At 37.5% G+C, this 14552-nt stretch overlaps 1 protein-coding gene across 1 annotated transcript in view; it reads right to left on the bottom strand.

Annotated features, from left to right (window-relative positions):
- COBL (cordon-bleu WH2 repeat protein) overlaps positions 1-14552 on the bottom strand; it is a 109560-nt gene that overhangs the window by 28388 nt on the left and 66620 nt on the right. The window contains exon 9 of the mRNA XM_009079555.1: positions 13111-13281. Within this exon, the coding sequence (XP_009077803.1) occupies positions 13111-13281 (171 nt within the window). The remainder of the gene's footprint in view (positions 1-13110; positions 13282-14552) is intronic.

Here is a 14552-nt window from a genome sequence, read left to right as displayed (position 1 = left end):
CCCTATTAACTTGACGAAATGCAAACATGCAAGAGTGGTAACTGGATGTTACTCTGTACTGATCTGCGGATAGTAACACGTTAATGGCAGTGCCATCTCAGGTGCTCTGGTGAACAATAGCCTGATGCAAGAATGGGTCATCATCAGAACACCCACTTAGAATAAATTTTCCCTTTAATATTTTGTGCTGTTAGTATCAGATCCTGCTTCCACTGCAGCAGTTGGGTTTTGCCACTGACTTCAATGGGAGCAGGATTGGACCGTTCACTGATTAAAATGCAAAGCTGCAGATATCTCCTGCATGGGATGAATCCCCACAGGGAAAATTTGTCTGCATTTTTATTCATGTGAAGCATTTTGAGGCTTTCATTTACACAGTTCATTCAATAATAATGTGCATGCTGTATAATGGGGTACCTGATTAAGCATGCTTAAGTGCTTTGCTGGAGCAGGGCCATTTCTAGAATCTGAAGGTTCACTATGATCATACCCTCAAAACAGACAAGTTAGTTGGGGAATTTTTCACCTGAGTTAATGAGCTTAAATAGGATCAGCATAAAAGGTCATTTTTCCTACAGGAAACTTAGAAATGTCTTTGAGTTTCTTTCTTTTTAGCCTCAGTTCCTACAGAAATTAGGCTGAGAAGGTCACCCTGCTGTAGGTTTTAAGTTTGTGTATGAAACCCTCTAGTAAATTTTAAACTGGCTGCCACCTTCTCCTGAAATTCAGGAAGGGTAACAGTCTAAAGTTCAGTTCCAGAAGTTTCATAAAAGGGTAGAAGGACAGAGCGAGGAGACTTTCTTCATATATGTGCTGACATAAAAACTCATTCTCTATTATCTACCAAGGATATCAGAGGCAAGGATGCTATGAAAAAGGGCAAAGCTTCAACCCAGAGCATGGTGGGGTTTAGATACCAGAGAACTTAAGTCATTAATGCAGAAGTCTAAAAGAAATGCTTAAGGAATTACTTGATGGAGTGTGGGGGAAGAGAATATGAAAACAAAGGGAAAGCAAACAAAAAAAGGAAAAGTTCTCAAATCCTAACATCCATTTTGGTTTTGAAAAGCAAGTACTTCATGCATCTGGGATTTTCATCTCCATCTATTTTTTCTTTTCTTTTAGCCATTATTATCCTCTCTGTTTTCCCTTCTTATCCCCGATTAAAAAAAATAATTAAAAGGGGCACCTCTCTTTTAAACTCCAAAGATCCAGTTAATATCTTTCTCCTAAAACCACTACATAAGGACTGTGCTCAGAAAATGTTTTAGCAGGTGTGACTGGCCACTGTTCTACTTCGTACGGTACAGTTTGCACAGTAATGCTTAAACATTATCTTAATTCTCCTGATGGCTCATAATTTCAGCACGGGACTATAAAACTCTCCACTCACCTTAGAGCGGTCCCTATCAGCCCAGCACAGAATCAAATTGGTGGTTTGTTACTACTCTTCCCATTACAGCATGCATGTTTAAAGACTCCTGTCTCAATTGCTTTCAAGCCTGCTAATTTTCTCACAGGCACTCATTTAACTCTGGGAAAAAAAAATGCAAGAAGTTTCCCCGTGCAAGGATTTTTTCTGTGGAAAAGAACGCAATCGATACATTGCCAAAGCCTTGTATTATGAACAGTGGCATGTATTTAATGTAGTCTGAAACTGAAGAAAAGCCTATTTAGTACAATCTGTGTCCTTTGTAAGAGCAAACCGAACACAAATGATTTTATTTCAGGAACATCTGAATCCCATTGATTAGCATGATGAATACAGAACAGGAAAGCTGCCAGGTACAGAGGAAGCTGGGCATGTCCACAAGGGAGTGGAGCAAACAAGCAAATTACAGTATACGCATACTTTTTTTCCCCCCCTTTACCCAAATGTTTTCATTCGGAAAACTTGGACATTTAAACCTCTGAGTTTCTTTAACTGACTGGTCAGTTAATCAGCATATTGTTCTGATTTTCTGAAGGCAAGCTGAGAAGGGTTTTAGAAGTAAAATTAAACGAGAAATACTAATAAAAGATTCACATACTTTGCATTTAATTGAAGTAAGATCTCTTCTGGCAAAAAAAAACCTTGCTTATTTTTAGGGAAAAAAGTGAGATAAGTTTTACCTGGTAAGAAAGAATTGTTTCACTCCTGAGCATTGATTTAACATGTCAGAGAAATCTGTATTACTCAAAAGGTGTTTCAGAACAAAACCAAAATACCAATGCATTCATGCAGTAGACCTCAAAGTAGCATCTACTTCCACCACAAGTAAGTTGAACAGGATGACCTTTCTACAGTCCTTAGCAGTCCACTGTGAGGCTTTCTGGAAAGCATGTCATCTAAGAGTCTGTTTACCTTCCAAAATGTTCCATCTCTTACAAGAAAAAGTCAAGTAAGCAAAGTTCTTATATTGAACTTAAGCTCAGTAATTAGTTTTTCTTACAGTCTTTATAATTCTTGTATCATTCTTCATGATTCTTATAATTTGAGAAGTATATTCATTCAAGTCTTGGCTTTTACACCTATCAACACACCTTAAAAATAGAGCTGTTGCATGTTTCCACTTAGTCAATAAAAAAATATTGCAACTATTTCTCTATTAATTTTCACGCTTTTATGAACTGAAAAAGTATTTTCCCTTTTAGTTTTTAACTTCTTGTCAAATGAAAAAAATGAGGGGAAAAAAGCAAACATGGAAGAGAAAAGAAGAAAAATGCTAACCTGTGTGTTTTAAAAATCAGATATCAATAAAAATGTTTATCAGATGCTTTAAGTGGAAAAAATAGTCATTTCGTTTGCTCTAACAAGTAAGTAGATACTCCCCTATCAGTCTGTCACTGTTTACGGGAGGTTACCATATATTTAGCAACTTTACTTTCACCTTTTAACCACAACAGTCTTAAAAGAAAAAAGATTATTTGTCTGCCATAGTCATCCTTTTTGATTCTTTCCTCCATCTTCTTTTGGTTTAGGTCTTTGTCCTCCATTACACCCCACCTTTGCTTATGGTACAGTAGGTTGGAAAGCAATTCTTTTATCCATGCCAGGAACCAATTATGGAATCCACAAAAGGAGCTGACAAAAGAGACTCTGTCTCTGCTCTCAGCCTTTTGCTCCCTCAGGCCCTAGAACCCAGAAGTGAATGTGCATGGCCAGAATTCTCAATTTCTTAGAAGAAAGCAGGCAGGCATTTTAGTCAGTGCTTACTGACTCAGAAGTGGTAATAGGAAAAGGTGAGTATGAGCATCTCTAAGGATGGAAAAGCATTATGGTATGGGAATCATCACCTACCTGGAACAGAGAACACAAAAATTTTCAACAGTGTGCTTTCTGTAGCTCCCTGTGCACTGCCTGCATTTGGAACAGTAGGATGTTGCACTACAAATTTCAGTGCTGTTCAGTGCCATCAAATACCAACTTTCCAGTTTTATTTGGCCCATATGTGTAACCTTAGCATAACTTCAAATTCATATCCAGGATGAGAGTTCTCACACACACACTTGCACCACATGCATGTATTTGGTTGAACCCAGATGTTTAGCCCAGCTTGTTACAGATAAAGTGTAAGCTGCTCTATCTGTATGGGTGTGACGACTTCCTCACATTGCACCATTCAAGGACAGCAGAGTATGTTTAAGATGCCACTCAGTTATTAAAGCTACAGTTCCCATATTTAAACTGCTCTTATTTTGACTAAGGAAGAGGAAATCAGGGAATTTGGTTTCAGTTGGAATAAACATTCACAGTTTATCCACAGACCACTTGGATTGCAGAGCTGGTCTGCAAGGGAATTAGAAGAGAAATGTCTTTACGTTTAGTCAGGATGGGAAATGTGAAGCTAAGGTTTATTCCACACTCCATGACATAGGTAAATAAAAACCTAAATATCAGGAAATGATGCTAGAATTCACTGGGGTCCAGTCCCATACTTATGTAACCAGAAAGTATATTTTTCAAATAGTCAAAGTAATTGTGTTCCCTTACAGTCAGACTGAATTCTGGCTCAAAGTCTGAGAAAGCACAAGTTTTATTTCTAATACAGGCAGGCAGCAGAATGAACATGAAAATACACCCCTTTCTATCTCATGTTAGTTGTACCCAGGACTCAGTCTCTCTCTTTAGAACTTTCTCAAAGCATGAGAAAATGAAGCAGATCTGGTGACCCAAATTTACAATTTTCTTATTAGAAGTGAACATTAAAAAAACCCCCCCACAATGTTTCAATTTTCAGGTACATTCAAGGGATATAAAGGACTCAGGGCTGATACCTATTCAGTATGTCATCAATGTCTAAAGTCATTAATTCTTTCTGTTGGGTTTGATCCTTTCTACAGTTATTTACCACTTAAACCTAGAGCATCCCAGAAGAATACGTGATAAACAAGGAATAAAGCAGCTGATTCCTGCAGAGAAACATAAGATCACCTTCTCCCTTCTCCACTTCAGCAAAAATCAGCAGTTTACCATGTGTAAGCTCTTCCAGATTAAAAAAAAAAGAATTAATTATGTCACTTTTTGTTCTGTCAACCTCTTATGAAGTTTAACAGTGGACTTCTCTAACCATACAGGTGCTGTAACAGAAGCTTATGAATAAGAAGTGTGTAAACAGTGACAGCAATTTTGTTTCACTGTCCTTGAGGGGGAAGTCCATCGTTTTGCAATGACATCAGATAACAACATGACTGTAATTTTTGAGGGATGGAATAAGTTACATTCTGTCTTCTAAAATAACATGTATTTTAGTATGGAAAGTTAAATGGTGCCTACTCCATTTACTAAATATATATTGAGAGTCATGGTAATGACTGGAAGCCAAGTTCAGAAGAAAGAACTGCTGTCATATGTACACACAGGGCCCAACTCTCACAAAGAGGCACTTTTATACTGGGACAGAACAATAAAGAGGGCTTAAAGTGGCTGTAAACCTAAATGATAAGGGTATAAGAATCATAACTACAGAGTTTACTTTAAACAAGCAAAGTACAGGGACAGATGATGAGCATATGATAGATTGGATGGCCATATGTTTAACAAATAAATGCATCATAGGTCTTTGAAATTCATCATACAATTTGAACTGCATGATTTCTCTACCAATCGCTCTCCCTTGGCACTTACTGGAGCACTCTAGACGCCACAGACAGTTTTAAATATTTCCAGCAAAAACTGAACAAAAGGAGAAATATTTACTTTTTCCATTAATATATTTAGAATATCTCTCCATATTTTACCTGCCTAGAATAAGTTTCAGTTCCAGACCAGCAGCATATTTCCCAAAAATAAAAATGAAATGAGTTCAAAGTTTAGTATTTTACAGCCCTGTCACTAGAAAAGAAAAAAATAAAAATCCATCTGCTCAGTGAGAAAAACATTCATTTCAATCCTCCAGGATTCCAATCCCAAGGCAAAAACTCCCAAAGCATTACATGTAGAAAATATATTTAAGAATGTTTGGAGAATCTCTGAATCCTCAATTTTAGTATCTGAATGACTGATTTGCTGATAACGAAGTCATTTGTCTGTGAAAGAAGATGGATACTAAACCAATCTGCTCACACTTTTGAAATGCTAAAACTCAAGCTGATAAAACCCTTCTAGCAGAACACAGTCTTTCTATACTGGTACTAAACCTGACCTACTCCTATGTACTTCTTCTTATGCAGATATACTAACCATATATGCTAATTACCACACCTTGGGCACAGCTGCCATAGACAGGCAATATCTATGCAACGTAACAGCCAACCCAATAGTATGCCACTGCCCTTTGCAAGAATGCTTAGACCAAAAATTTGGGCTTACATCTGGAAGATGCCATCACAGTGGCACCACATGCAAAAATTATTTTACCTTCATTTTCCTATTTGTGATGAGACTGATTTTAAAAAAAATAGAAAAAATATTGATTTTCTCACTTTTTGTTGCAGAACAAAATGACTCTGAAAACTAACAACTGAAAAACTTTGCATAAGTGTGGGATCTATAAGGCTAACGTTCCCCTTAAGCCTTATTCTTGCTCCTTACTGCGGGTCCGGGACAGCACCGGCTCCCTCTGGTGGGCACCGAACACAGGCAAACTTAATCTGTTTCCAATTCACTGCATTTCGGACGGGTTAAGCACATTCATCGGAATGAGTTTAAACATAAATTATACATCCTAAGAGCACTGAATGTCACTGGCACTGGAGTCATAAGACTGGAATTTGTTTTGATTTATAAGTTATCTATGCACTTACTGGTCCTCCTGAAAGGGCTCAATGATATTTTCCAATTATTTTTGTTTCTTTAATTTTCATCCCAGGTATCTTAACATGAAGGACAGTATTTGAGCAATGCTGTTTGGTAGCGTGGATGAATCCTGAATATATTAAATGTGTTTCTTACTAACTCTGCTAGCAGGATTTTGGTGAAAAAAATTGTAGTATTGTTGTGAATTTGTTATCAACTTCTCTGTGTCATTCTCTTTACGCTTCTCATGTCTCCAAGGTTAAAATAAAGGAGTAAACCAGAGGCAGTGTCCCTTCACATCACTGCTAACCTAAGACTCCAACAAATGGACTTAAATTGACATTCCTTCCTGCTATTGAAAATGACAGAGAACTCCCATTCTCTTCCAGAAGCTGAATTGAGGAGCCTTTAGAAATCGTGAGTTGAAGCCTGGAACAAGCAGGGATTCTCCAACCCCAGCGCTGAGCTGGTGCTCGTGAACCAAACTCCCAGTGAGTTCACCTTCCCACAATCACACCCTGCTTACAAACTTTACTCTCATTGCACACACACCATTAATGAGTTAATGGTTGTGAAACACAGTATCCATGTAATTCCACCGAACAGACTTGGATTTCATGAGTGCCACTGAAAGTTCTTTCCAATACTGTATGTAGTAATGGGAGGTTTTAAGCTATGCTAATGTCACAGTATATTTTCTTTTAATTACAATCGTTTTTTGTAAAGATGCAGCAATTCTTCTTTTATTTAAAGCTCTGTTTAACAGTATGTATGTACCTGGCACTTAAGAAATTGTAATAAACAAAAGATATGAGCCAGCATAAGCAAGGAATTTTTTTGTAAAATTCTGAAAGGTCATTAAAATATTTTACATAGGAGTTTCACAAAAAATGTTAATTCCCACAAACATATTTTAGTGGCAATTTTTGCATTTTAATTAAAGAAAAGATAAATTAAGTGTAAGTAATGAACTTTTTTGAGTTTTCAGCTACAGATTTTAAGAGTTTGAGCAGACCACCTGAAAAGAGACTGCTTTTCATAGCAAACATGTCAGTTATGTGGAGAGGGGCCATAGCTGTTTTCCTTCAAAGCAAAGAAAATTTTTCATTAAAAATGTAATTTAGTTGAAAACCTGAGCCCCCTTCAAGTGAAACTGGTGTCAATGCAAAAAACTACTTTGACGATCCACAGTACTTCTACATTGTCCTCAATATAAAAAACCCACTTTGTTTCACCACTTCATTATTACATTTTTATACTAGTCTGAACTCCACATGGCACATAACTCTGTGGAGTTACAAATAGGATGCAAATAGAGTAATGAGAATGGGTAAATTAGGTTCTTAATCTTCACATTGTGAGCACCTACTCGTTGGTTTTTTCCAAGAGAAGACTTACAATTAAACCACTGTCCTGTCTTAAGAAGGTATTACAAAGCACCTGGAAGCACAGAGAGTTCAATTCTACTCCACTTTTATTAGAAGACCCTTAGGGTACTAAGTATACTTTCTAAAGCATCACATAAAACTTATTAACTACATGTCATATCTGTATTAAAAACTGTCAAAATCCTTTTTAGTCATATTTCATATTATCTGTAGGAATGCTTTGCTTTCTTATTCTCCATTTTGCCTACTTGGAAAGGATTCAAGATGAACATGATTATTTGCTTGAGGGTAAAACAATAATTTTTCATCATTTAAATTAGAGTTATGTATTGCAAGTCACTCATTTAAATAACATGAATGTCTTAAAAGCACAGTACGTGTGAGGTCAGAATAGTTCTGGGTGTGTGCACCTTTACAACTCATAAAACCTATGTTTGTAGTTCAGAATGATTAAAAATACATGTCTTATGGGCTGTTCACAAGAAGAACTTCCTTCAGTGCAAAGAAGCTTTTGGTAAGTACAAATCTATAGCCGATATTTTAATTAGAACTCACTGACTATTCCTAGTACAAGTGTAAAAAGGAGACTTGTGGAACAAGATTCATCTTGAGCAAACAGTGCTTGCATCCTTTGTTACAGAAATAGAACACACACCTCAATTTCCATAGGATGTCTCCAGTGTCAAGATAAAATTGCTCATACCAAGCATCAGGATGAAAGCAGAAGTAAAGACTATGAATCAGTGCGTTTGCTACTGGTTCTTAGTATTCCTTTTAAGCCCCTTACAGATCCAACAGATCTTCATGTTTCTCTTTTACCTTGGCAGCTTGATTGATAGCCAAGATATAGAAAGAATCTTGCACTTCAACTTGACTAGACCATGCCCAGTTCTAGTTTTGTTCCAATGGAGCAAAACAGATGCAATAAAGGGAAAACAGAACACCTAGAGAATGCAAAATGTTATACCCAAACTAACAGAAAGAAAAAGTGAAAAGTGTTTTTAGAAACCTTTCATTAAACCTTTAGACAGTATGGAAAGTAAGACAGACACCCCATCTCAAAACCACACTCTTTTGAAACACAATCAAATTAAACCATGGCTCAAAATAAAGAGAATCTTTTGGAAAAGAGCAACAGATAATCCTTCTAAGGCTGACATATAGATTTATATAACACAGCATTCAGTTCTGGAGCATACATCTCACAAATGAGTATGAACCACAGCCAAAAATTATCAATAGTAATTAAAAGAGAATGTGCGACTTTAAAAAGAAAAGAAGCCAAAATCTCAGTCAGAAAAAAAAGGTTCTTTTCCAGCAGGGAAGGAAGGAAGGCAACAGAAGAATCAGGGTAGCAGAGGCAATAGGAGGTTCAGAAGTATGAAGGTCATAGGAAGAGGCAAGGTCTGTCAGACGCGCTTGGTGTATGAAGGGAATGATGCACAACAGTAAACTGTCAGGGGAAAAGAGTAAAAGGATAAAATGATAAATATTGTGTAGGTCAGACAGCAGAATGGCTAGCATGCTCAGTAACATTAAGGAATCAGACACCCAAAGGAGGTGTAGGTGCGTGGGCACATGCATTAAAATTTGGAGTCCCACAGATGCTCTGGAACTAACTCCCTGGGATCATGTAAAAGCTAACTCAATCCTAACAGCACAACACCTACTGATATGCAGCATGTCTACGAATTCTGCCTTACTTGGCCTGAATTTTAATTCTCCAGAAGGCAAAAGATAGATGATGCTGGAGATTCAACTTCATTCTTTAGCCTCAGATCAGGCTGGATGAATAAGAGGAGTGATGGCAATTTAAGCCTCCTAAGTCACACCTGCAAGTTTTCTTGCTTTAAAGACCACTTCTAAGAAAGAAAAGGTTGGGCCACTTGACAGATGCCTTCTGAGGCAGGGTACTATGACAAGCCAGCAAAACTTCCTACACAGTAGCCTGCAGTTCTCAATTCAGTTAGAAACACATGTAAGAAAATGTAGTTTCCTCTGTATTTCTACCGATTTTTGCTTCAAGCTAACTAAGCCCAACTCTTAGAGACTAACCCTAATGACTGTGAAAGACTAGATATATATCTAAGGTGACTAAAGGAATGTGACTCAACAGCTTGTGAAACTGTCATAGTTTTTGTCAAGTGGATTGTATTACCTGATCATATATCAATGATACAATGAAAACCATAACAAATAAGATATAGGGACAAAGCTCCTTAGAATTAACCTGGTATTATCCATCAACTAGTAGTATGCACGTCATCTATACAAAATAACTGGGAAAATGCTTATACCCAAATCTTCATCCCTTTAAAATTTATCATTATGTGATGATTGTTTTTAATGACAGATCAAAATAATCAAAGACAGATTCAAATCCTGATTTAATTTCTTCGAGGACAGAACACTTTGGAAATTTGAGAATCAATCAGTTGTCAAGCCTTTACCCGGTCTGAACCCTGAGTTCACTAGAACTTTATCCAGTAGCACAGGATCTCACTCTACAGGAAGGTGAATTGTTTATTCTCTTTCATAGAGCTTTTAATTTCTTGCTGCTTATCTTAATGATAGTTCATAACTAGCCAAATAAAGGGCTAATCATGGAGTTACACAGGAATTCTAATGAATTAGCTGACACCGTTTCAAGGCAGCTTGTTTGAGTTGCTTGTCTAGGTGCAGCAGTCTTTCACTATGTGCATTCTGTAGCTGTGATGAGTAGCACAGACCTTACCATTGACTCATATATTGGGAACTTCACAAGCAATGTGACATAACTAAACACCATGCAACACCATGCAACAGAGGCAAGAATCTCCATTTCTGCATTCCCAAAGTGCAGTCAATCTTAGAAGACAGTGTGCAATCTGATTAGTAAAATAAGGAAGGAGAAAGGATCCCATAAATGCGTCATTTTAAACATGCCCACGACATGCAGCTCAAGTTCTACCAGGCCAAAAGTTAAGAGGAAAGGTCATGCAATGAGAATAAAAAGATAATAAAGTGCAAAAACTGTGAGGAATGATTGCATTGTGTAAGAGATGTTTGTATAAGAGACTCTTCTCATTAGGGTCAGAAAAGCCCAAGTATCTTACTAAAGGCCCTAATCATGATTGACTCACACTCCACAGAAGTTTGGAAAACTCCACGAAGAGCGATTGCCACCTTCCTCTATAAAATGAGTATTTCTCAACATCTGTTTCCCAGAGTACAATGGGACACTGTGTGTGTGCTGGGAAGGAATGACGCGTGAAGCACACCATCCCACAGACAGTGGCAGATCATAAGGAATGAGAATTGGAACTCCACATGATCACAGAATTTTAATTTCTGAATGGGAATTTTATCTTGTGAAAAGACATACTGCTGTTGACAGTCACCCACTCAGCAAAGGAAGACCACAATCCTCATCAGAGAAAGCTGTTTTGAGAGTGATTCCAGAACAAATATGCCTTTCATCAAGAGCTGGCATCAGCAGCCTATCCTCATTCCCACCTTGTTCTATGAGAAAACACATTTACTGAGGTTAGAGTTAGGACGATTGAAAATTTTGTTGTTCTTTGAATCTACCGTCGAAGTCCTATTTGCACTGCTTGAGGCATTCTCAAGCAATAAAAAAACATCATTGCAAAACTCTGTTCTTACACAGCTCAATCGCTATGGAATCTAAACACCTTTCAGAATGGCATTAGGCAATATAATTAGCATCTGTCATACGTGCTGCTGTCTCTCATGGGTACATCTATACATTTTTCTCTTGTGTAAATCTATACACTTATCTTTATCTAGGTAGGACACAACATAATGATAAAGCTAAACTTGCCCCTCTCCAACCTTATCTAGGCACAACATAATGATAAAGCTAAACTTGTCCCTCTCCAACTGATGCTTTAAGTCTAAAATAAGTACCCACTAAGCACTTGCTCTCAGTACACTGAGGACAATAAAAACTCATGTTATGTTTCCATGTACAAGCTTAATCAAATGCTTTTGGCTGTGATACTGTGTTTGTTTAAGAGCAAATGATCACGCTGATTAAATCAGCACAACATAATGATAAAGCTAAACTTGTCCCTCTCCAACTGATGCTTTAAGTCTAAAATAAGTACCCACTAAGCACTTGCTCTCAGTACACTGAGGACAATAAAAACTCATGTTATGTTTCCATGTACAAGCTTAATCAAATGCTTTTGGCTGTGATACTGTGTTTGTTTAAGAGCAAATGATCACGCTGATTAAATCAGGGCTGCATTGATGAAAGGGTATTTGATCACCAAGGTAGATCAGGAGAGCATTGCAAAATAACAGTGATAGAAACTCAAATGAAGCAGAAATATTAATGCAAAGAAGGCCACAATGGATATTTAATAAAGAAAACATTGTAGGCAAGCTGATGGTATCTAGAACAAAAAGAAGATTTTAAGTATGATATTTCTGTGCATAAGCTGGTAAAAATGACTTAGGGTTAATCCTCAATAAGATTCAGGTTTTCTGTTAGTATGACCTCCTTAATTTCCTTCCCTCCCCCCAATAAAACTTATCGATCTGTATTTCCTCAGAAAAATAATGGTTTAGGTTTAGCTGGCATTCAACAGCAAGCACGCCAGCCTTAATGCATCACAGTAACTGCTACCTGCAGAGTACTTCTGGTAACAAAAATATCCCAGTAGAAGATCTTTTGTCAAATTAACAGCTAATGGAGACATTTCGCTATCCCAGGGTTAGGAGACACCCTCCTAGCCTTCAAAGGAAGTGCGTCCATGAGATGTCACAACGTGCAGAGCTTTGCTGCCTTTACCGGATCTACATGGGTGTGCAGGGCAAGCCCACAGGGAACATAATGCATGATCAAAGACTTGGATTGTGTACAAAGATTTAAAGACAGTCAATGGATAAGCACGAAAAAGTAGCATGAAAACATGCTTTTCACAAATACACAAGGATGTGGAAAATATTGTATTTCTTTGTCTGATAACTGTTATGCCCAAGGGGAAGAGCACACAAAGGACTATCCAGAGATGCCAAGAAAGATGTACCCATTAAGACAGGAAGGCCTTTTAACTATATACAGCTCCCGTAAATGGTTTAATTTTCCTAAGGGAGACACCCTATAGTTTTCAACCTAGACTGATAGATCTATTGGCTCTCAAAAGAACTTGTCTCTGGGGAGACAAAAAAAGTTAGTACAGAAAAACACACATGGAGAATGAATGCAACAGAATTTTTCTTTCAATACCACAAAGCTATGAAGCTTGATGGTTGCTTTTAAATGCTTCTACACAATGACTAGGTATCATCTGCAAAACTGTCTCCAAACAAGTGTTTTGTTTATACTTCATATTAATTAGTTACACTGCATTGGACATTTTGAAAGACAACAGCCCAGAAAAAGGGGAAAAAACAGACATGTACAACCAGGGAGCAGAGAGGAAAGTCTGGAAAAGCTACCCCTGAGAGTAACCATCAAAAGAATGGAAATGCAAATACATGTAGTTTTAAACATACGTTTAGGTACCAGCTCTGTTGGTGCTGTAACATCTGCTTCTCTGTAACACACTGTTGGATCCACAATGTCTCTGCCAGGAGGAGGGTAAGGTGGGGGTGGGGGGATCTCTAACTGGGGTGGACCACGAGGGGTGCCTCTAGGAGGCTTTTGTGGCACCTGCCGTCCATCACCTACAGGGGGATCAATTGACTAGTTATTTCATTGCAAGGTAATGATTGCTCTGTTTACTGTCATTTTAAAAAAACACATTGATTTTCCCTTACCCACATCCAAAGTCTCTCTGGATCTAATTTTGCTCTTACTTACCCCCAAATAATTAAGGGAGAAGGAAAAGGTAGGTCTTTCTTAAACCAACAGCAATGGGACCAGAATTGAGCCCAGCACATTCATGTACAACTAACAGTTAAAATCAACAGTTTTGGCAGACATAAGGAAGGAGAAAAATAACTTATTTTAAAAAAATTGAAAAAAGCTATGTAAGAAAACATGAAAAATGTGTTTTACTTTTGTCTTTTGAAGTGCCAAACCGCCTGAATTTGTTGACCTCTAGGATACTTTATATCTCTATTTTCCTGACACTTTTGAGAGAAAGAGGAAGATGCCTCAGGTCAGTAGTTTGAAGCAGGTATCTTTCAGGTTTTTCTGTTCTTTTTCTTTTTTTAGGTAAGTTTTCTATTATTTTGACATTGTAGAGTAGCAGATGATTAAGTTGTTTTTCGCAAAATAGTGTTTGAAGCTATCAAAGGAAATACTTATAACTTTGGCTGGGAGTTTATTTCAATGCTATGTACAATAGCTAAATAAATACATGTACCTTTGCATTATGCTCTATGAACCAGTCGCAATCTTAAAAAGCTGCTGTCAGTTGGTAGTGTACAGAACCAGAGCTATTGCAATTTGGAAAGTCCTTAGAAGGTGAAATTGCACTGAGGACCCATGACTACCCACTCGTTCTGCTCTCATACCCTGCTTTAAGCATCTGCTGTGGTCACTGCTGAAGACAGATACTGGCAGAGAGATATTTGGTCTGATCCATTCTGATCATTCTTACACTCTCAGGTTCATGTTTTTGTGCTGTTTAGAAGGGAAATAGCACTGGAGAAAAAAAGATTAAACCATTATGATTTTCTTCTTGGGAGTCACTAGCTTCCAGAGGAGTATCTTCCAGAGACACAATTTAATGCTGGCAAGTATGCAAGCCCATTTTTACTGCTTTGAGGAAATTTGGCACAATACTCTGGAGTCACAATAAATGATTCAGTATTGAATACTGAAGTGAATTTGCCAGTCTGAGAACATTTTGATAGGATCTTTTATTTTGATTCACGTGGCTATCTTGAGCGATACACAGGTAGCTTTAATCCTTTTTCCATCATATGGCTGACTATTTCTTGCAGCACGTTTTTTCTCCTCACAACAGTCTTGCTTTTTTTCACAGCTT

This window comes from Acanthisitta chloris, unplaced genomic scaffold (assembly GCF_000695815.1).
Source record: "Acanthisitta chloris isolate BGI_N310 unplaced genomic scaffold, ASM69581v1 scaffold1850, whole genome shotgun sequence".
In the NCBI taxonomy this organism is placed as follows: domain Eukaryota; kingdom Metazoa; phylum Chordata; class Aves; order Passeriformes; family Acanthisittidae; genus Acanthisitta; species Acanthisitta chloris.
The sequence above is the reverse complement of the archived record's forward strand: the minus strand, read 5'-3'. Positions and strand labels throughout refer to the sequence as shown.